Raw genomic sequence first — 17,791 nt, forward strand, 5'->3', positions numbered from 1 at the left:
CACACCCTGCTTCTTACAAGAGAGCTGAGGAGGCAGCTGAGGTTCCTACCTTTTGTACAGGAAACTCTTGATGAGTTAAACCATTCCCCAGCTCTTTGGTCTCTTAGTAATTAATTAACTAATTAATTAAGTTTGTAATGCAACTACTTGCCTGATTTTCCCATAGATCCTGTCTGTTTCCTAATCCTGGTACTCATCTGCCTGTAGACGAGTTACTTCCTTGGACACGATGGCATCATTCTTTTCTGATTTTGGTCTTCTGTGGTACTTGGAAGAATTAAACAAGAAGGAATTCGTGACATTTAAAGAATTCCTCAGACAGGAGATTTTGCAATTGGAGCTGAAACAGATTTCTTGGAGAGAATTGAAGAAGGCGTCTCGGGAAGACCTTGGCAACTTACTGTTGAAACATTATGAAGAGAAGCAAACCTGGGATATCACCTTGAAAATTTTCGAGAAGCTCAATAGGAAGGATCTCGCTGAGAGGGCAGAAAGAGAGATGGCTGGTGAGTTGGTGAAAGCTTTTTTTTTTATTATAGTGAATGAGGATCATGCCATAGTTTTGATATCTCTTCTTCAAGCCCATCTACCATAGGGCCAGCAGGGGCAAATAGGATATTCTTCTCCTTTAGGAAGGGGGCAGCTTTATGTACTTGACATAAGAGGTCAAGTCTGTATGGACAAATGTATGAGTGTAGCATGTTCTAACCTCATTTGTTAAATGTCTTTCCAGGATGTTAGTTATGTTCGCTCTAATCTAAACTGGAGGCTTTACTCTAGAATGAAGAGATAATACTGTGTATTTAGGTTAGCAGCAACAGAAAACCCGTGTAAATAGATCATATTCGTGGGTTCTAGGAAGGTGTCTGAGTTTGTAAGGTGCTTGCTGTAGAAATATGAAAAGCTAACTGTGTATCTCAGCAATCACACAGAAGTCAGGCATGGTACTAAGTTGGCTAGTCAGCTTGGTAGTTTCTAAGCCAGCTTTCAAAAAATTATCTCATAAAATGAGACAGACGTCGTGGAGAGGTGACTGCAAGTTTAAGAACACCTGCTCTTACAGAGGACCTAGGCTGTGTTCCCAGAATCTCCATGGTGCTTCACAATAATCTATAACTCTGGTTTCAGGAGATCTAATGTCATATTCTGTCTTCCGAGGGCACTACAGAAATGGGTGCACATAAATACATGCAGACAAAAGCACCCATTCACCCAAAATTAAAAAAAAAAATCTTTTCTTAAAAATGTGGGTGGGGGGAGGGGGTGGGGGGGAGACCAAGAAAGGGGAAAGTATTTGGAATATAAACAAAGAATATAGAAAAAAATTGACAGAAAAATAAAAGGAAGGAAGGGGAGGGCCCTGGTCCTGGAAAGGCTTGATGCATTATTGTAGGGGATTACCAGGACAGAGGAGTGGGAGGAGTTTGATTGGGGAACTGGAGGAGGGAAAAGGGCTTATGGGATTTATGGGGAAGTGGGAACCAGGAAAGGGAAAATCATTTGGAAAGTAAACAAAGAATATAAAAAATAATAATAATATAAGAAAGAAAAAATGGGTAGTAATTGAACACCAATGTCAACCGCTTGTCTCTTCACAGATGTGCATTTTACCTCTCTGATTATCCTGCATACATTTTACATATACATTTGAAACATTTATGTAATGTATTGTGGAACAAGATTTCTCAGTCTTTATTGTGGTGATGGCTGTTTTTATCTATAGGAAGAAAAAGCTTATAACACAAAAGTCATCATTCATAAATACTGTGATCTTAAGAGTCACACTTTATTTATCCTGGTATAAAATATCATGGATACTTTAATGTTTAATTCATTTCTTTGTCTTTCATGTTCCAGTGTCATATTAGGATAAGCTGAGATGTAAGTTGTTTTCTAAACTCATTCTGCTCGGGATTCTTTGACAATCTTAGATCTGTGGCTATATTTATTCTTTACTCCAGCCTTTGTTTAAAAGCTGTCTCTGTGCTGTGCTTTTGCTCACTTTTAAAAATTCACTTTATACCCAAATATCAGCCTCCCTCCCCTCCAAATATCCCCTCATATAGATCATCCCCCATTGCCCCTTCCCTTGTTCTCTTTTTTCCCTGAAGAGAAAGATCCCTGTGTATCAGCCTTCCACGTTGGTACATGAAGTCACTGCATGTCTAGGCATGGCATCCCCTATTGAGGAGACGAGACAGCCCTGTTAGGGGATCTACAGGTAGGCAACAGATTCAGGGAAATTCTCCACTCTAGTTGTTGGGGGACGCACGTGAAGGCCAAGCTGTACATCTGCTACATTTGTACAGGTCACAGGGGAGCTGAGTCCAATCCATGCTTTCTCTTTGGTTGTTGGTTCAGTCTTTGGGAACAGCCAAGGGTCCAGGTTGGTTGACTATTTTGGTGTCCTGGTAAATTTCCTGCTCTTTTCAGGCCCCTGAATCCTTCTCCTAACTCTTCCACATGACTCCCCAAAATTCCATTTAATGTTTGGCTGTGGGTCACTGCATCTCTTTCCATTGGCTGCTGTGTGAAGTCTCAGACAACAGTTATGCTAGGCTCCTGTCTGCAAACATAACAGCGTACCATTGCTAGCGTCAGAGTTTGGTTCTTGCCTGTGTGTGGGTCATTCCTTGGGTCTTCCCTCAGTCATTTTCTCTTGGGTATTCCTTGGGTGTTCCCTGAACATCTTGTAGGTTGAAGGGCACATTTTGGGTTGATATTTTTGTTGTGTGGGTGCTGCCTTTATCCCTCCACTGTGAGTCCTCCCTTGCTACAGGGCATGGGCACTTTAGGATCTATATCCCCAGCTACTAGGAGTATTGGCATGAGTCACACCCATAGACATCCTGGGGTATCCTCCATCTCAGGTTGCTGGCACATCCCACAGATGCATTCCCAGGGATTTCTGATGTCTCGCCCATGATCTCTCCATACCTGATTTCCCCACACCAATCTCTTCTGATCTCTTCTCCTTCCCAGTTCTCTCATGATCCTTCTCTGATATCTATTCTATTTCTTTTTCTAATAAATATTCCTTCATCCTTCCTTGGACCCTCCTTGTTATTTGGCTTTGTCGGGTTTTTGGATTGTACTCTGGCTATCCTGTACTTTATGACTAATATCTACTTGTCAGCCAGTACATATCATGTATGTCGTTTTTTATTTGTTTAAAAATTGTCTCTGTGCTGTTCCTTCCCACCTTCCACTTCAAATCCAGTCACATATAAAAATCTTTATGATAAAAATACAGGTGAACAGTTAAAAAATATATATATATGTATATGTATATGTATATAGTGTGTGTGTGTGCCTGCTTATATATATATGTATGTGCTCTATTTATGGATGGTATCCTAGGAGGTCAGAAGAAGCCATCAGCTCTGGACCTACAGAATGTGGATGCCATCGTGTGGATACCTGTAACTAAACCTAGGTCTTCTAGGTGATTTGCCGACTGAGCCATCTCTGGATCCCCACACATTAGATTTTCACATAATGTCTTATGTACATTTCTTTCTATCTTTTCCTCTTTAGGCTAGCTTTTATTTCTAACAGTCTTTCTAACAGTTTGTTGTTCCCTATTCATGCATTTCTAATCAGTGAAAATCACTTGTTGTATTTTTTGACCTTTTTTAATATTTACTATTTGTGTGCATACAGTTATGCATTTGAATACCATGGTGCACAAATGAGGACCAGAGAGCAACTTCTGAGAGTTCTGTTATTTGGTTCTCAAGGACTCAACTTAGGTCTTCACATTTGATAGCAAATTCCCTAAAGCATTTTACCAGCCTCTACTCCTTGATTATTAAATTCATTTAAGACTTTTCTTTGTATACAATTTGACTTGCTTTTCCTCAGATTCCACTGATTGCCCAACCTTACTTTTTATTGAGGACCTTTTAAAAGTTATGTTATACTCTGCATACAGTAATTCAGTGTGTGTGTGTGTGTGTGTGTGTGTGTGAGAGAGAGAGAGAGAGAGAGAGAGAGAGAGAGAGAGAGAGAGAGAGAGAGAGATTGGGATTTGCTCACAGCATTCTCCCACTATGACTCTCCCTTCACTTTTTTCTACCAGTTCCCCGTGTCCCCTGAGACTGTACTCTTTTTCTCTTTCATGCCATATATATGGGAGGTTGTGTATGTTGAAAACCTTTTAAGGTAACATTTCAAAAATTGCATGTATACATGCTTCTGTGTGAGTACAGTACCTGCAGAGAGGTCTAAAATTTTGGAGGTACGTCATAGGATCTTGTGAGATACCTGTTGCGTGTGTTAGAAATCATTCTCAAGACTTCTTCCAGAGTATCTAGTAGCCTTAAGGATGAATACATCTCTCTAACCCCATTATTGTATACTTTTAATGTCAGTGTGACAGTACCTGTTTTCATTATTATGTAGACAATCTCATGTGGATAGTGATACCATTTTTCAGGTTTTTGCTACAGTAGCAATCATGTATAACGACCTTCTGTTTTGTGTGTACATCTGTGTATGTGGCAGGGGTTAATAAAAACTGATGATTGAGTTTAGAGAACTATGCATTCTGCCACACATGGTTGTGGTTTCTATTATCCCAGTAGAGCAGCTGCACACAGCACAGGGGTGTCCAGAGTATTATCTATGAAAGCCATGCCTTTGGTTTTAACTGAATAAATTCTTTATGTACATTGCAAGTCAAAATAGATTATAAATAGATAGCAAACGATAGAGATAAATGGTTGCAGGGAGAGACATGGAAGAGGGGAGAGGAGGGAGGAGGGAGAGATCATCAAATTAACCCTCAAAACATTCATTAGAAATTGTGTAGGGAAGCCTCTTTAAGGCAGCCAACAGTGTACCTCAGAAGAGAAGAAAGTAACCTCTCAAGCGATATTCCCAATTGAATAACACAAATAAGGGTAGGAAGGTGACATTGATAAATTATGCCCTCAGAACAGCAACAACTGTGTTCTCACAACATGAAGCAGAAACCAGAAAAGAAGTTTGGATTAAGTTGGATCTTCCAATGGAATTGTCTCTCCATGGTTGAGGTTCCTATTTTTCTACTACAGGCTTCTTTTCCCACTTCAGGCACTCTTATATCATGGAGTAAACAGTCATAAAATCTTGTTAGAAATGGTTTGTGATTTGGCTGATCTGAACGGCATGATATTTTTTTTTTTTGGTTTTTTTTTCTTACTGTTGTTGTTTTTTGTTGGTTTTTTTTATTTGTTTTTTTTTTTTTTTGAGACAGGGTTTCTCTGTCTAGCCCTGGCTGTCCTGGAACTCACTCTGTAGACCAGGCTGGCCTTGAACTCAGAAATCTGCCTGCCTCTGCCTCCCAAGTGCTGGGATCACAGGTGTGTGCCACCACTGCCCGGCTGATACTTTTAATCTTGAGCTCTTTCATTCTTCATGTTGCAGAGTTAGGGTCATACCATTCCCATACAAGAACCCAAGAAAGGCATTGCACTTAAACATGCTTGAGTCTAAAATGGGGAAAGAGACAACCCTACTTCAAGCTCCAGCTTCTGAAACAACATGTGACAGTTTAAGAGTACTAACACATTCATGGCACAGAGGAATGGAACTGTGTGCAGGGCTAGTGAAAATCTTCTCACATTAACTAGCATTGTTCTGGGCCCAGAGCTCAAGACTCCTAAAATCACAAGGAGGCTGAATAAATGATTAAGTAGATAGGAGCATGATACACTCCTGAAGAGTACCAGAGGTCAACTCCCAGCAAACATGTCCAGAACTTACGGACAGCTATAAAGCCAGCTGGGTAGCTGCAGTAAAAGGATAGAAAATACAACCTAAGTCTCTAGTGACCCCAAGAAGTCAGAAGTTTAAATGTTATCTCGCTCCAAAGAAGCTCTTAACTCCAGCCTTCTAAGAAGCCCCAAACACTTCATATTCCAGAGTCCGCTCTTTGTGCTCTTTGTTAGAAACTAGGTTCATTGTTTCTTTTTTTTTTGTTTTGTTTTTTTGTTTTTTTTGTATTTGGTTTTTCTGAAACAGGGTTAAGGTCACATTCCAGAGCCCACCCGTTGTTATGAGCTAGGCCAAAAGGCCTTGAATAGGTGATCCTGGCCCCATAAGGTAACTGGAAATGAGCTAATTATCTGCTTATCTTGCTTCTGTAAACTGCTTTCGCCATTACCCCCATTCAGGAGTTCACACAGCTACACTCTAAGAAAATAGGAAACTAATTGGTCCACGGAGCGCGGTTCTGATAATTTAAACTGATTGGCCTAAAAACTATGAAGTGGTACAAATCCATTGGCTCGCACTAGGTGGGCTCTCGATGCTAAGGAATGATTGGTTTGTGATTTGAAAGCTTTGTTGTAAACTTATAAAAACTGTCGCAATTCTGCACTCGGGGTCCACAGTCTTCCACCCCTGTGTGGTAGATGGCTGTGGAACCCAGAGTTCTGGAATAAAAAAATCCTCTTGCTATTGCATCGAGACCGTTTCTCGAGAGTGGTTTGGGTGTTGCCTTCCAAGGCATGGGGCACTCGGGTGCCCTCAGTTTTGGGGGGTCTTACAGTGGGACTTACCATCTTTGACCTCTACAGGAACCCACAAACACACACATCATTGAAAAAAATTTTACTGATCCATTTTGATAATTATAATGTTATGGTCAGATCATATATGGGTGAATGCTTACCTTTGTGTTGTGGATTTTCCCCCCTTGTGCTTACTGACTTAGGACATCCAAAGTTATATCGAGATCATTTGAAGACGAAGTTCGCTGATGATGGTTTCAGACCATTCAGAATTAGTATTCAAGATTTCATGAAGAAGAGATTGAGCCAGGATGACCAGGATTATCTTGAGAACCTTCTCCTATCAGAGGGAGATGAAATGAAATCACAGATGGTGTTAGTGGGTGGTGTTGCCGGAATTGGCAAGACACTGTTGTTGAAGAAGTTTCTGCTTGCCTGGTCGGAAAGCCTGGTGATTCAGAGCAAATTTTCCTACATCTTCTACTTCTGCTGTCGAGATGTGAAGCAGCTGAAGACAGCTAGCCTGGCTGAACTGATCTCCAGAGAGTGGCCCACTCCCTCAGCACCCATTGAGGAGATTGTATCGCAACCTGAGAAGCTCTTATTTATCATTGACAGCTTGGAAGTGATGGAATGTGATTTGTTTGAACAGGAATTGGAGCTGTGTGATAACTGCATGGAAACGCAGCCAATAAATATACTTATGAGCAGTTTGCTCAGGAGGAAGATTCTCCCTCAATCCTCTCTCCTCATCTGTGCTACCCTAGAGACATTTGAGAAAATAAAGGACGTGATTGAGTGCACAAATGTGAACATAATTAAGGGATTCCGGGAGAGCGATATTAACAAGTTTTTCCACACTATATTCCAAGATAAAGACAGAGCCCAGGAACTCTTCAGTGTGGTGAGAGAAAATGAGCAACTGTTTACTGTTTGTCAGGTTCCTGTGCTCTGCTGGATGGTGATTACTTGTCTTAAAAATGAGATAGCGAAGGGAAGAGACCCAGTCTCCATTTGTCGACGTACCACCTCCCTGTATACAACTTACATCTTCGATTTGTTCATTCCCCCAAGTGCCCAATATCCAAGTAAGAAAGGCCAAAACCTGCTGCTGAGCTTGTGTTCTCTGGCTGCTGAGGGCATGTGGACTGACACATTTGTGTTTGGTGAGGAGGCTCTCAGTAGAAACGGGATCATGGATTCTGACATCCCCATATTCCTGGACATCGGATTGCTTGGAAAGATCAGAGAGTCTGCAAAGGTTTACATATTCCCCCACCCATCTGTCCAGGAGGTCTGTGCTGCCTTATATTATCTGCTAAAGAGCCCCAAGGACCACCCTAGTCAGGGTGGGGTTCAATCTATAGAGACACTCATGGTTACATTTCTAACGAAAGTCAAAGTACAGTGGGTTTTTTTTGGTTGTTTCATCTTTGGCCTTTTACAAAAATCAGAACAAGAAAAGCTAGAGATGTTTTTTGGCTACCAGTTGTCCCAGAAAATAAAGGATGAGTTGTATCAGTTTCTGGAAACTATAAGAGGCAATATGGAGCTTCAAGAAGAAATTGATGGCATGAAATGGTTTTCCTGTCTGTTTGAGTTCGAGGATGAAGCCTTCCAGGTACAAGCACTGAGCTGCATGGAACAGATTCAGTTTGTGGCTAAGGATTATTCTGATGTTATCATTGCCGCCCACTGCATAAAGCACTGTTCTACACTGAAGAAACTCTCCTTTTCCACCCAAAATGTCCTGATTGAAGAACGAGAAGAAAGCTATATGTGAGTCCCTTCACTCTCTCTCATTTCTGTCCCATTTTCAGAATCTCTCCCTATCTATGCTTTATGCAGATAGATTTAAAAATCTACCCATACTTGTTTTCCAATGGCAAGTGGTGAATCTAGAAACGATATGCACACAAGCAAAAAAGCCAAACTTGGTAGGTTCTCTGTATGTATACATGTATGTTTATGTATGTATACATGTCGGTACATAAACACACATAGATACATATAAACAGTAAAAAAGGTTGTCAACTTGGTTGGTAGTGGTGTACAATAGGGACAGGAGGGTGAACGTGATGTAATACTGTTTCAATTAATTGGTTTAATTTGTTTTAAAAAATAGAATATTTTTTAATATTTAAGGAGAAAAAAACCAGAAATTCACCTGTTTGACATCTTATATTTTTTCTTTATTTTAGAGATTTGTTTATTTTATGTATGTGAGTTCACTGTGGTTCTCCTTACATACACAGAAGAAGGACTTGGATCCTATCACAGATAGTTGTGAGCCACCGGTGGGTGCTGGGACCTCTGGAAGAACAGCCAGTGCTCCTAACCACTGAACCATCTCTCCAGCCCCCAACTTACACCTTTTTAAAGATTAATTTTAATTCATGTGTATCTGACCTCATGTTAGTATTCACATATATGGAGATAGCTCCAGTGACCAGAAGAGGTCATCAGGTTGCCTGAAGTTATAGTTGAATGCCAGATATGGCTTCTGGGATCTAAAATCTTATTCTTGGAAGAATCATGAGTACTCTTAATCACTGAATTTCCATATTCTGAAACATGTAAGGTAAGCTGTCAAGATGACTCAGCAGATACAAAATACTTGTCCTCAAGTCTGATGACCTAAGTTGAATCGCTCAGACCACAAGTTGGGTACTTCCAGCAAGTTGTCCTTTGACTTGCACACATATGATATGGCACATACATGCAGTAAGAAATGTTACAGGGTAGATAGATTCTACACTCCTGTTACATGTAAGGAAAGTATGCAGAGAAGTCACACACACATATTATCCAAGATACATACTGCGTAAGTAGTGGCATCTGAAGCCTGGGCCAGGAAATCCTGGCTCAAGGTTTTGACTCAGGGACTCTGGAACCCTGACTCATTTTTCATTCTAAAACTACCAAGGTTACCTGGAAGGCAGTATTTCTCAAGGTCAATACTGCTGAGATATCTGGGTTATCTTACGCTGTTGTGGGAGGGGAGCATAGGTGAAAGCCCTAGACAAGCTGGTCACCAATGCGTAGGATTCCAAGACTCCACTGGCCTTTGCCCAGCAGTCCTTAACAGCATCTCAAACCTCAAGCTGTAACACCAGAATCCTACAGACCTTGCCACACGGCTGGCTAAGAACTGAAAATAGGAGACGACCTAAGCTGGCTACCCTTACTCTGTATGGGGAGTCACATTGCGACATTCATGTGCTATGAATGGTTTGACTTAACTTTTTGTAAAAGAGTAAAGCTCTGGGAGTTCTAGCCTGTGTTTATTTTTATTTGCGGGTAGGAATATTTTTCTTATATGTGTGCAAGTACATGGTTTGCATACAGTGCCCATGATGGACAGAAGACGTGTCTGATAACCCTGGAATTGTAGTTACAGATGGTTGTGAGCTACTATGATGGTGCTGGACACTGTCCTCGAGTCTGCTGGAAGAAGAGTAAATGCTCTTAACCTCTGAGCAATCTCTCCAGCCCCTTGAATTAACTTGATAACAAATGAATGTATTCCTTTCTCCTCTGTTACAGGGAAAAGTTTCTTGCCTATTGGAAGGATATATGCTCTGTGTTTGTAAGGAATAAAGACATCCAGGTGCTCCAAATGATGGAAACTGATTTCAATGAGCCAATCTTTCAGGTCTTGTATGACTCTCTGAAGAGCCCCAGATTCACCCTTAAAGGACTTATGTAAGTTAAAAGTTTACTTTGATATAGTCATATCACAGAACTAAGAAACGGTCTTCCCTCAATCGCTCAGCTAACTGTGCAATTTGGAGGCTTATACAATCTAAAGTGGAATCTCACTGGCTTGTCATCATTAATGCTTATTGCCAACCATTCCTCATTTAGGACTGTCCATGAATTGTAGGATGATGGGAGCTTATGTGGGGCTCTGCTTTCTAGATGCTAGCAGCTTCCTCGTGTGACAGCCAACCTTGCCTCTGTATGTTTCTCAGAGTTTTACATGGAAGTAAAAACTTACACAGTTTAACAACTAGTAAGCTGGTACTGGGCTACAAAATGAATGATAAGATCACTATAGGATATAGGATCTTATTAAAGATGAGAGCTCAGGGTGGATGGAAACCGATGGATACCTCTCTTTGTTCTGCAGGGCAAATAATGTGACCTTCTTTGGTGGTGACCAGATGTTCTTTGACTTGATTCAGAACTGCAGTTTAGAGTACTTGAACCTCAGCCGCTCATTCTTCTCCCACAGTAAATTGGAAACTTTGTGTGATATCTTGATCCAGGCAGAATGCCATGTGGAAAAACTGGTGTAAGTCTTTGTGTTCTTCAAGATCACTGCCTCCCCACAAAGGAGACATCTGAATTTTGATCCGTCTTGCTGTGAAAAAGATGTCCTGGCTTAAGCAATAATAGAGAAATAATGATTTACTAGATTGAATTTTCAGCTTATAGGCTATTGCTGTAGGAAGGAAGCCAGGGCAGCAAAAACCTGGAAGTAGAGTCACATCATGTACACTATGGAGAACAAAGAGCAGTGGACTGAAGTACACATGCTAGTGCTCAATTAACTTTCTCAACTCCTATACAAGTCAGGATGCTGCTTCCCGAGGACTAGTGTGTGTCTTACTACTTCAGGTAACTTTTCACGAAATTGCCCATAAGATGCCCACTGGCCTTTCCCATCTAGAGAACCTCTCAGTGAGACTCCCTTTCTAAGTGATTCGAAATTGTGTCAAGTTGACTTTAAAATTGTCACAGACTACCACTTATAATTTCTGCACTTGTGCTCTATTTTCCTATTGGTCATGAGTAGTGTTTAAAACATGATCACAGCTATTCAATGAGATGGATCAGTCAATTAAGGCACTTGCTGTCAACCCTAAAACCTGAGTTCTATCCTGGGTCTCATATGGAAAAAGGAAAGAACCAGTTTCAACAGGTTGTCCTCTCTTGTTCCTCATTTGCCACATTGTCTTTTGCATGCTATAGTATATGAACTAGTGCACACACACAATGTAAATAATGAACTTGATAATAATTTAAAATACTGGGTTGTTATGACTTTTGTTGCTCTCCCAGAACACCACAGTTCTTTCATCAGCCCCATTTGTCCTTAACTCAAGCTCCAGAGGATCTTATATCTTCTGACATCACAAGAATGAGTTATGCATGTGGTACACAGATACACCTAGGTGAAACTCTCACACGGAAAACAAAATGCATAAATCTAATTTAAATTTTACTTAAATTGAACTGATTTTGGAACGTGTAATGTTGATTTCTAGATAGGTATATCTACTTGGAAATCATGTCTTCAGTTCATATTTCTGACCTACCCTCAAACTCAGAACTCTTACTGGTGTGTGTAAGGTGTATGATTATTTGATTCCATTGGCTGAAAGATGAATGCTTCATGAAACAATCATGGCAGGTGTTAATACCTGGAAAGTTGAAATTCTGACTGGCTGTAAGCTGTGTAACATACCCATAACTCACTGTCTGTATGGATCTCAGATATGTTTGGTGGCACGATTTTGATTCAAAAAATGTCATGTGCTTCACATATAAAGTTCAGTGATGGGCAGGACTGTGGAATTAGAGGCAAGGATAGTAGTTCCTGGTTTGCAGGTAGTGACAGAAAAGGGAGGCAGGAATGAATATGGAGGACTACAGTTCTTAATACATGAGCATTTAACTTGTTTTCCTGCCCAGGAAATAGTTATTCTGTATGTTTCTATGATAACCAGGCTTTTGTTCTTGAATTATTTAGTTTATTGAGTTATATAGCAAGAAAAATTTAAGCAGTAACAGAAAGTAGCCAGAGATAGTTAGCAAATTATCATCAGATGTCATACATCATCAGAGGATTCTAAGATAACTCAATGAGAATGAAAACTAAAGATGACATCATATTGGAGACTGCATACATTCAGCAGAAAATGACTACTGAAACTTCACTGAAGCAGAGAGAGGGAAATACTGATCTCCTGTTCTGGGATGAAGAACAGGATGTGTGTGTATGTATATATATATGTATGTGCATATATATATATGCACATACGTACATATACATATACTTATATATATATATATATTACCAAGTAAAAGTAGATTCAACAGCAAATAAATAATTTCTGAAAATAGTATGAGCAGGCTGGGTGCTTTGGCCCACCCAGCAGAAATAAGTGGGTGGGAGGGGGGTGTCTTGACACAGCCACGTTTGAGTTCTCCACTGAGAGTTCTAGGCAGAGTAGAGCATTCTCTCCACATGTGATTTCCTTCCTTTGTTCTCTTTCATGCTGCATGCCCTTATGTTTTGGTATGGATAGTAGTAACTTTGGTTGGTACTGTCTTGCCTTCCAGCCATTATCAGTTTTTATCTTTTATCCCCACTCCTTATTAGAGATCCAGAATGTTCTTTGTCCATTCCAGGACAAGGAGACTTAGAGGACATTTGCAATAAACATGCTAAGTGTGGGACAGGAAAGTCCTACTTAGTAGTGGAATTCAATTCAGCAAGCTGAAAAAACACCTTACAATTTCCCAATATAGCATACATTACATCTGGTAACTCAAGGGCTTCACACACATACAGACATCAGTAAATAAATGGAATTTTCAAGCTCAGCTGGAAAGATGGCTGTGTGGGTTAAGAGTGCTTCTTGATCATACAGAGAACCAAGGTTTAAGTTCTGTCCCAGCATTCAAAGCTTACAAGCAGGTGTGATTCTAGTTGTAGGGACAGGACACCTCCCATCTTGTACGTGAAGGCATCAGACACACATTTTGATGCATACATGTAGATTCAAGTAAACACTTACAAATTAAAAATAAATCATTTTTTAAAGTAAAGAGCATTTTCAATTTCTGTGAGGTCCCAAACCTTCAGAGATATCGGAAGAGAAAACATGAGGACCACAAGGAATATGATATTATCCTTTCCCTACAGGGTAGCTCACTGTCACCTTTCACCAGATGACTGCAAGAAATTTGCCTTTGTCCTGATGAGGAACAAGAGCTTAAAGGATCTTAATTTGGCATCTAACCACTTGGGCCAGGGGATATTGCCACTGTGCAAGGCTTTGTGCCACCAAGACTGCCTTCTGGAATGCTTATCGTAAGTGGCCATGGGTGTTGCGATGCAGTGGGGAGAAATGTGGAAATAATTTCAACCTTGTCTTTGTTTTCTAAAATCTTCCAGTTTTGTGGCAGGGGAAATGGCTCCATGGGTCAGCATTTTCTGTGCTGAGAGCAGCAGCCCTCAATGTCTGTGATCCTAGAGCTGAGGAACGAAGATAGGTGGGTCCTAGAGCTCAAGGATTAGCCTTATCGATGAGGTACAGGCTCCAAACAAGGCAGAGAGCAAGGGCAGAAGAGGGGTCAGCATCATCCGCCAGCCACCAAGCATAGGAGCAAACACGAAACTTACGCATTGTTAGATCTCTGAGGCAGTATAGAGACACCAGGGACAGACAAAGATACGGAACCTTAATCTCCACAGACTAGACTGCTTATTCCAAAACCGCGAAGGACAAGACCTTTCCTGTGGGAAAGGGCTGCCTGTGTCAGATGGCTGAGATTCTTGATAGGAGTGATGTGGGAGGACGGTTTGCACCCATAATGGGCTGGATGGTGACCCAGTCTCTCATGCTTGGGCAGAGAATGCAGCCAACGTGTGCTGGGGCAGTTCTGAATCCTTTCCTTCTTTGAATTATCAGTTTCTGTATTGACTTGGTGACTGGAGGAAGGTCATCTACCTGAATCCTGTCCAGAGACCAAGGCATTCTCTCAGACATCACACAGACCAATTAATTACTTATCATATCTTCCCATTGATAAGTCTCATTGCAGAAATTTCAAATGACAAACCTAAGAACCGGAAAAGAAAAGGGGCCTGGAGAGACGGCTAAGTAGTTAAGAAAACAGGCATTGCTTTTCCAGAGGAACCTTTTGTCTCCTCTTACCTAACTTAAACACTTGTAGGTCTAGGTCTGAGGAATCAAAGCACCTCCACAGGCACCCTCTCTCATATGGAGAGAGCCATACATAGTATATTCACATGTACAGAGTTAAGAATAAAATCTTTAGAACACCTACTCATGCACACATGCATCATGGTTGGTTTTACATTCCTGTAGTTCTCACTGTTCAGGAGGTTGAGAGATGAGGATTTCAGGTTCAACCTTCAAAACAGTGCACATAAATGTAGGAGGCAGCCAATTCCATAAAGCTGTTTTCACTTCCACATGTTCCTGTATGCATCATATACACACACATACTCAAAAATATTCATTTAAACTTACTAAATTGTTTGGAACTTAACATATGTATATTTTTCTTATTGTCATTACCTAGTTTACATAGTAGAACAGGTATGTGGCATTTAAATTATATATTATAAGAAGACTGGAGAAGTTTAAAAGTAGCACACAGAAGAGTTTGGACCAGATTGGACAAATGGTGAACTGAAACACTGAACAGAAAGCTCTTGAGAACCTGTGGATTGTTGCATTCACAGTGACTCTGACTCCACATACACACACACTACCCTTAAATACCAAGGAATAATGTACTAAATTTCAAAAGATAGTAGACTAAAGTCTGTATAGTAAACACATAAAAATGTGTCAATTACTACTTCTTTGAATGTAGAATGGACTCTCAACTGGGACCTTCATTGAGTACAATCTTTATAAATCTGTTTATCACATTTCATCCTGAGTGCGCCTCTCTTCTACCTGGTGATAGAGTAAATGGGTAGGGTAGCATGGAGAAATTAAGCTCTTTTAGACCTCAGCAGAGAAAGATGATTTAGAGATTTGAATGGGGCCAAGTGATTTCAGTTTTTCATATGGTGAATTCCTATATATTTCGTATTATCATGGTTATCATATTATCATATTATATTATCATGGCACAATGTTGACTCACCTGGTAAATGAATGTCAAGGAAGGAACGTCAAGATCAGGTGACGCTATGAGCATGCCACTAAGGAATTATCTTGATTATGTTAATTGGTCTCTGAAGATCAAGCCCATCATGTACAGAACCATTACCCCAAGTTTGGGTCCTGGATTATAGAATAGAGGAAAACATAGGCATACATATAGGAATTCTCCATGCCCTTGATTCTAGATGTAATCTGACAAGCTCTTTGATGTTTCTGTCCTCCTGACTTCAGACACTGTGTGTACAATCCTGAATAGTGAGCTAAATAAGACCCTCTCTCTCTAAAATTGATTTTCTAAGGATAATGTTTATTATGGCAACAGAATTGAGACTAAACCACACACACACACACACACATACACACACACACACACACACACAGTTTTTCATATATATTTTTCATATAGTTTATTATACAAGACAACATAAATATGTTTCCCTACATTACAATAATCACGTAGCTTTAAAAATATCATTAGAGACAGTAACTAAGGCATTGCTAATATAAAGGATTTAGGTTAGCTTTGGATAAGATCTGAAAATATTAGCATTTTCAAGGATTTATTCAGTTTCAAGGGAGATCTGCTGTGAACCAGAAGAAATGTAGGGAGCTTGGTTAGAATAAGACGTAAGTTCCCACTCTGGATTGAGTATTCTGTTACGATTATTATTTGTAACATTGTGGAAATGATCCATTTTCTCCCTTCACATGATCTCCTTTCCTCCTCAGGTTGGCCGGCTGCTTCCTCAGTGAGCAATGTTGGGACCACCTATTTGAAGTTCTTAGGCAGAGCAAAACTCTGAGGCATCTAGACCTCAGCTTCAATGATCTGACAGATGAAGGACTGAGGATTCTTTGTAAGGCTCTGGCTCTCCAAGACTGTGTTCTAGAGTCACTAAGGTAGGATTCCTTGAGCTTGGCCTTGGAGGCCCGGTTTAAGAATCTTTAGTGTTTAAATCTGAGAATATGCAGAGTGGAGACACTTATTTCTGGTTCCTGAAGACCCTTTCCTTAGGACAGATCTGTGCTTTGACATCTTTATTATGGTTTTGGTATGTGGTAGGCTGCCGATCAGCATATAGATAGAAAAGACAGAGAAAAAGAGGACTATGACTTGAGACCTAGGAATGGTTAAGATGTTTGGAGTGTGGACTAGAAGATGAATCCTAATTTTTGTAATCACTGTGACTGTGATGAAATGTCTAATATAAGCACCTTAACAGATGTAGGAGTCATTATAAGTCATGTTATGGAATGGTGTAATCTCTACTGTGAGAGAAAAATGTATGGTTGGAGTGGCTTCATGGGGGCAGGAGAGTGGATAAAAGTTCTTCTTTTTTATTATGTATTTTTATTTTCTATATTCTTTGTTTACATTCCAAATGATTTCCTCTTTCCAAGTTCCTCCCTCCCCATATGTCCCATAAACCTTCTTCTCTCCACCCATTCTCCAATCACCTCTCTCCTTTTTCTCTGTCCTTATACTCCCCTCCAGTGCTAGATTAAGCCATTCCAGGATCAGGACCCTCTCCTTCTTCATGGGAGTCATTTGTTATGCTAATTGTGCCTTGGGTATACAGAGACAATTTTACAAACAAATGGTCTCAGGAAACAAGCTGGAGTAGCCATTCTAATATCAGATAAAAGTTCTTATCTTTGTGTATCAGGAAGCAGAGTGTAGCACAACAATCAAGACATAATCCTGAAGCCCATACCCAATAGCCACACCTACCTGTGAGACCCCAATACTCCAGATACCACAGTGTTCCAGTAGAGTGCCTGCATTTGGGGAATAAGTATTTAAACACAGTAACCTATTGGCAATATTTCAAGTCCAAACAAAGAGTAAGACATGGAAGAGGGGTTCCAAAAATTTGTGTGGTGATTAATTTGTGTGCATCAAAATTCTACTTCGGAAAGATGAAGCAGCAGTGTAACAGTAACTGAAAGATACATGTGAGAACTCTTGATTTCTGCCATTTGACTCAATTTCTCCTGCATTTCTTTAAGTTTTTTTGTGTTTCTCTATCACTTTTTAAGTTGATTACCTTACACCAGTCAGAATGGCTAAGAATAAAAATTCAGGAGACAGCAGGTGTTAGTGAAGATGTGGAAAAAGAGGAACACTCCTCCACTGCTGATGGGGTTGCAAATTGGTGCAACCACTCTGGAAATCAGTCAGGCGGTTCCTCAGAAAACTGGGCACCTCACTTCCAGAAGATCCTGCTATACCACTCCTGGGCATATACACAGAGGATTCCCCAGCATGTAATAAGGATATGTGCTCCACTATGTTCATATCAGCCCTATTTATAATAGCCAGAAGCTGGTAAGAGCCCAGGTATCACTCAACAG

General features: G+C 40.4%; 1 protein-coding gene across 1 annotated transcript; it reads left to right on the forward strand.

The window, feature by feature from the left end:
* The first annotated feature begins 229 nt into the window (after positions 1–229).
* On the forward strand, positions 230–10,798 carry LOC127684212 (NACHT, LRR and PYD domains-containing protein 4A-like). Its single transcript, XM_052181172.1, has 5 exons — positions 230–506; positions 1,017–1,029; positions 6,675–8,276; positions 10,044–10,202; positions 10,630–10,798. Exons 1-5 carry the CDS (start codon positions 230–232, stop codon positions 10,796–10,798), a joined length of 2,220 nt encoding a protein of 739 aa, XP_052037132.1.
* The last annotated feature ends 6,993 nt before the right edge of the window (positions 10,799–17,791 follow it).

Source organism: Apodemus sylvaticus, chromosome 1, assembly GCF_947179515.1.
Source record: "Apodemus sylvaticus chromosome 1, mApoSyl1.1, whole genome shotgun sequence".
Classification (NCBI taxonomy): Eukaryota; Metazoa; Chordata; class Mammalia; order Rodentia; family Muridae; genus Apodemus; species Apodemus sylvaticus.

Coding starts and splice junctions, on each gene's coding strand:
- LOC127684212 (XM_052181172.1), top strand. CDS start 230: ATGGCATCATTCTTTTCTGATTTTGGTCTTCTGTGGTACTTGGAAGAA. Junction 8,277..10,043: donor GAACGAGAAGAAAGCTATAT/GTGAGTCCCTTC, acceptor CCTCTGTTACAG/GGAAAAGTTTCTTGCCTATT. Junction 10,203..10,629: donor TTCACCCTTAAAGGACTTAT/GTAAGTTAAAAG, acceptor TTTGTTCTGCAG/GGCAAATAATGTGACCTTCT.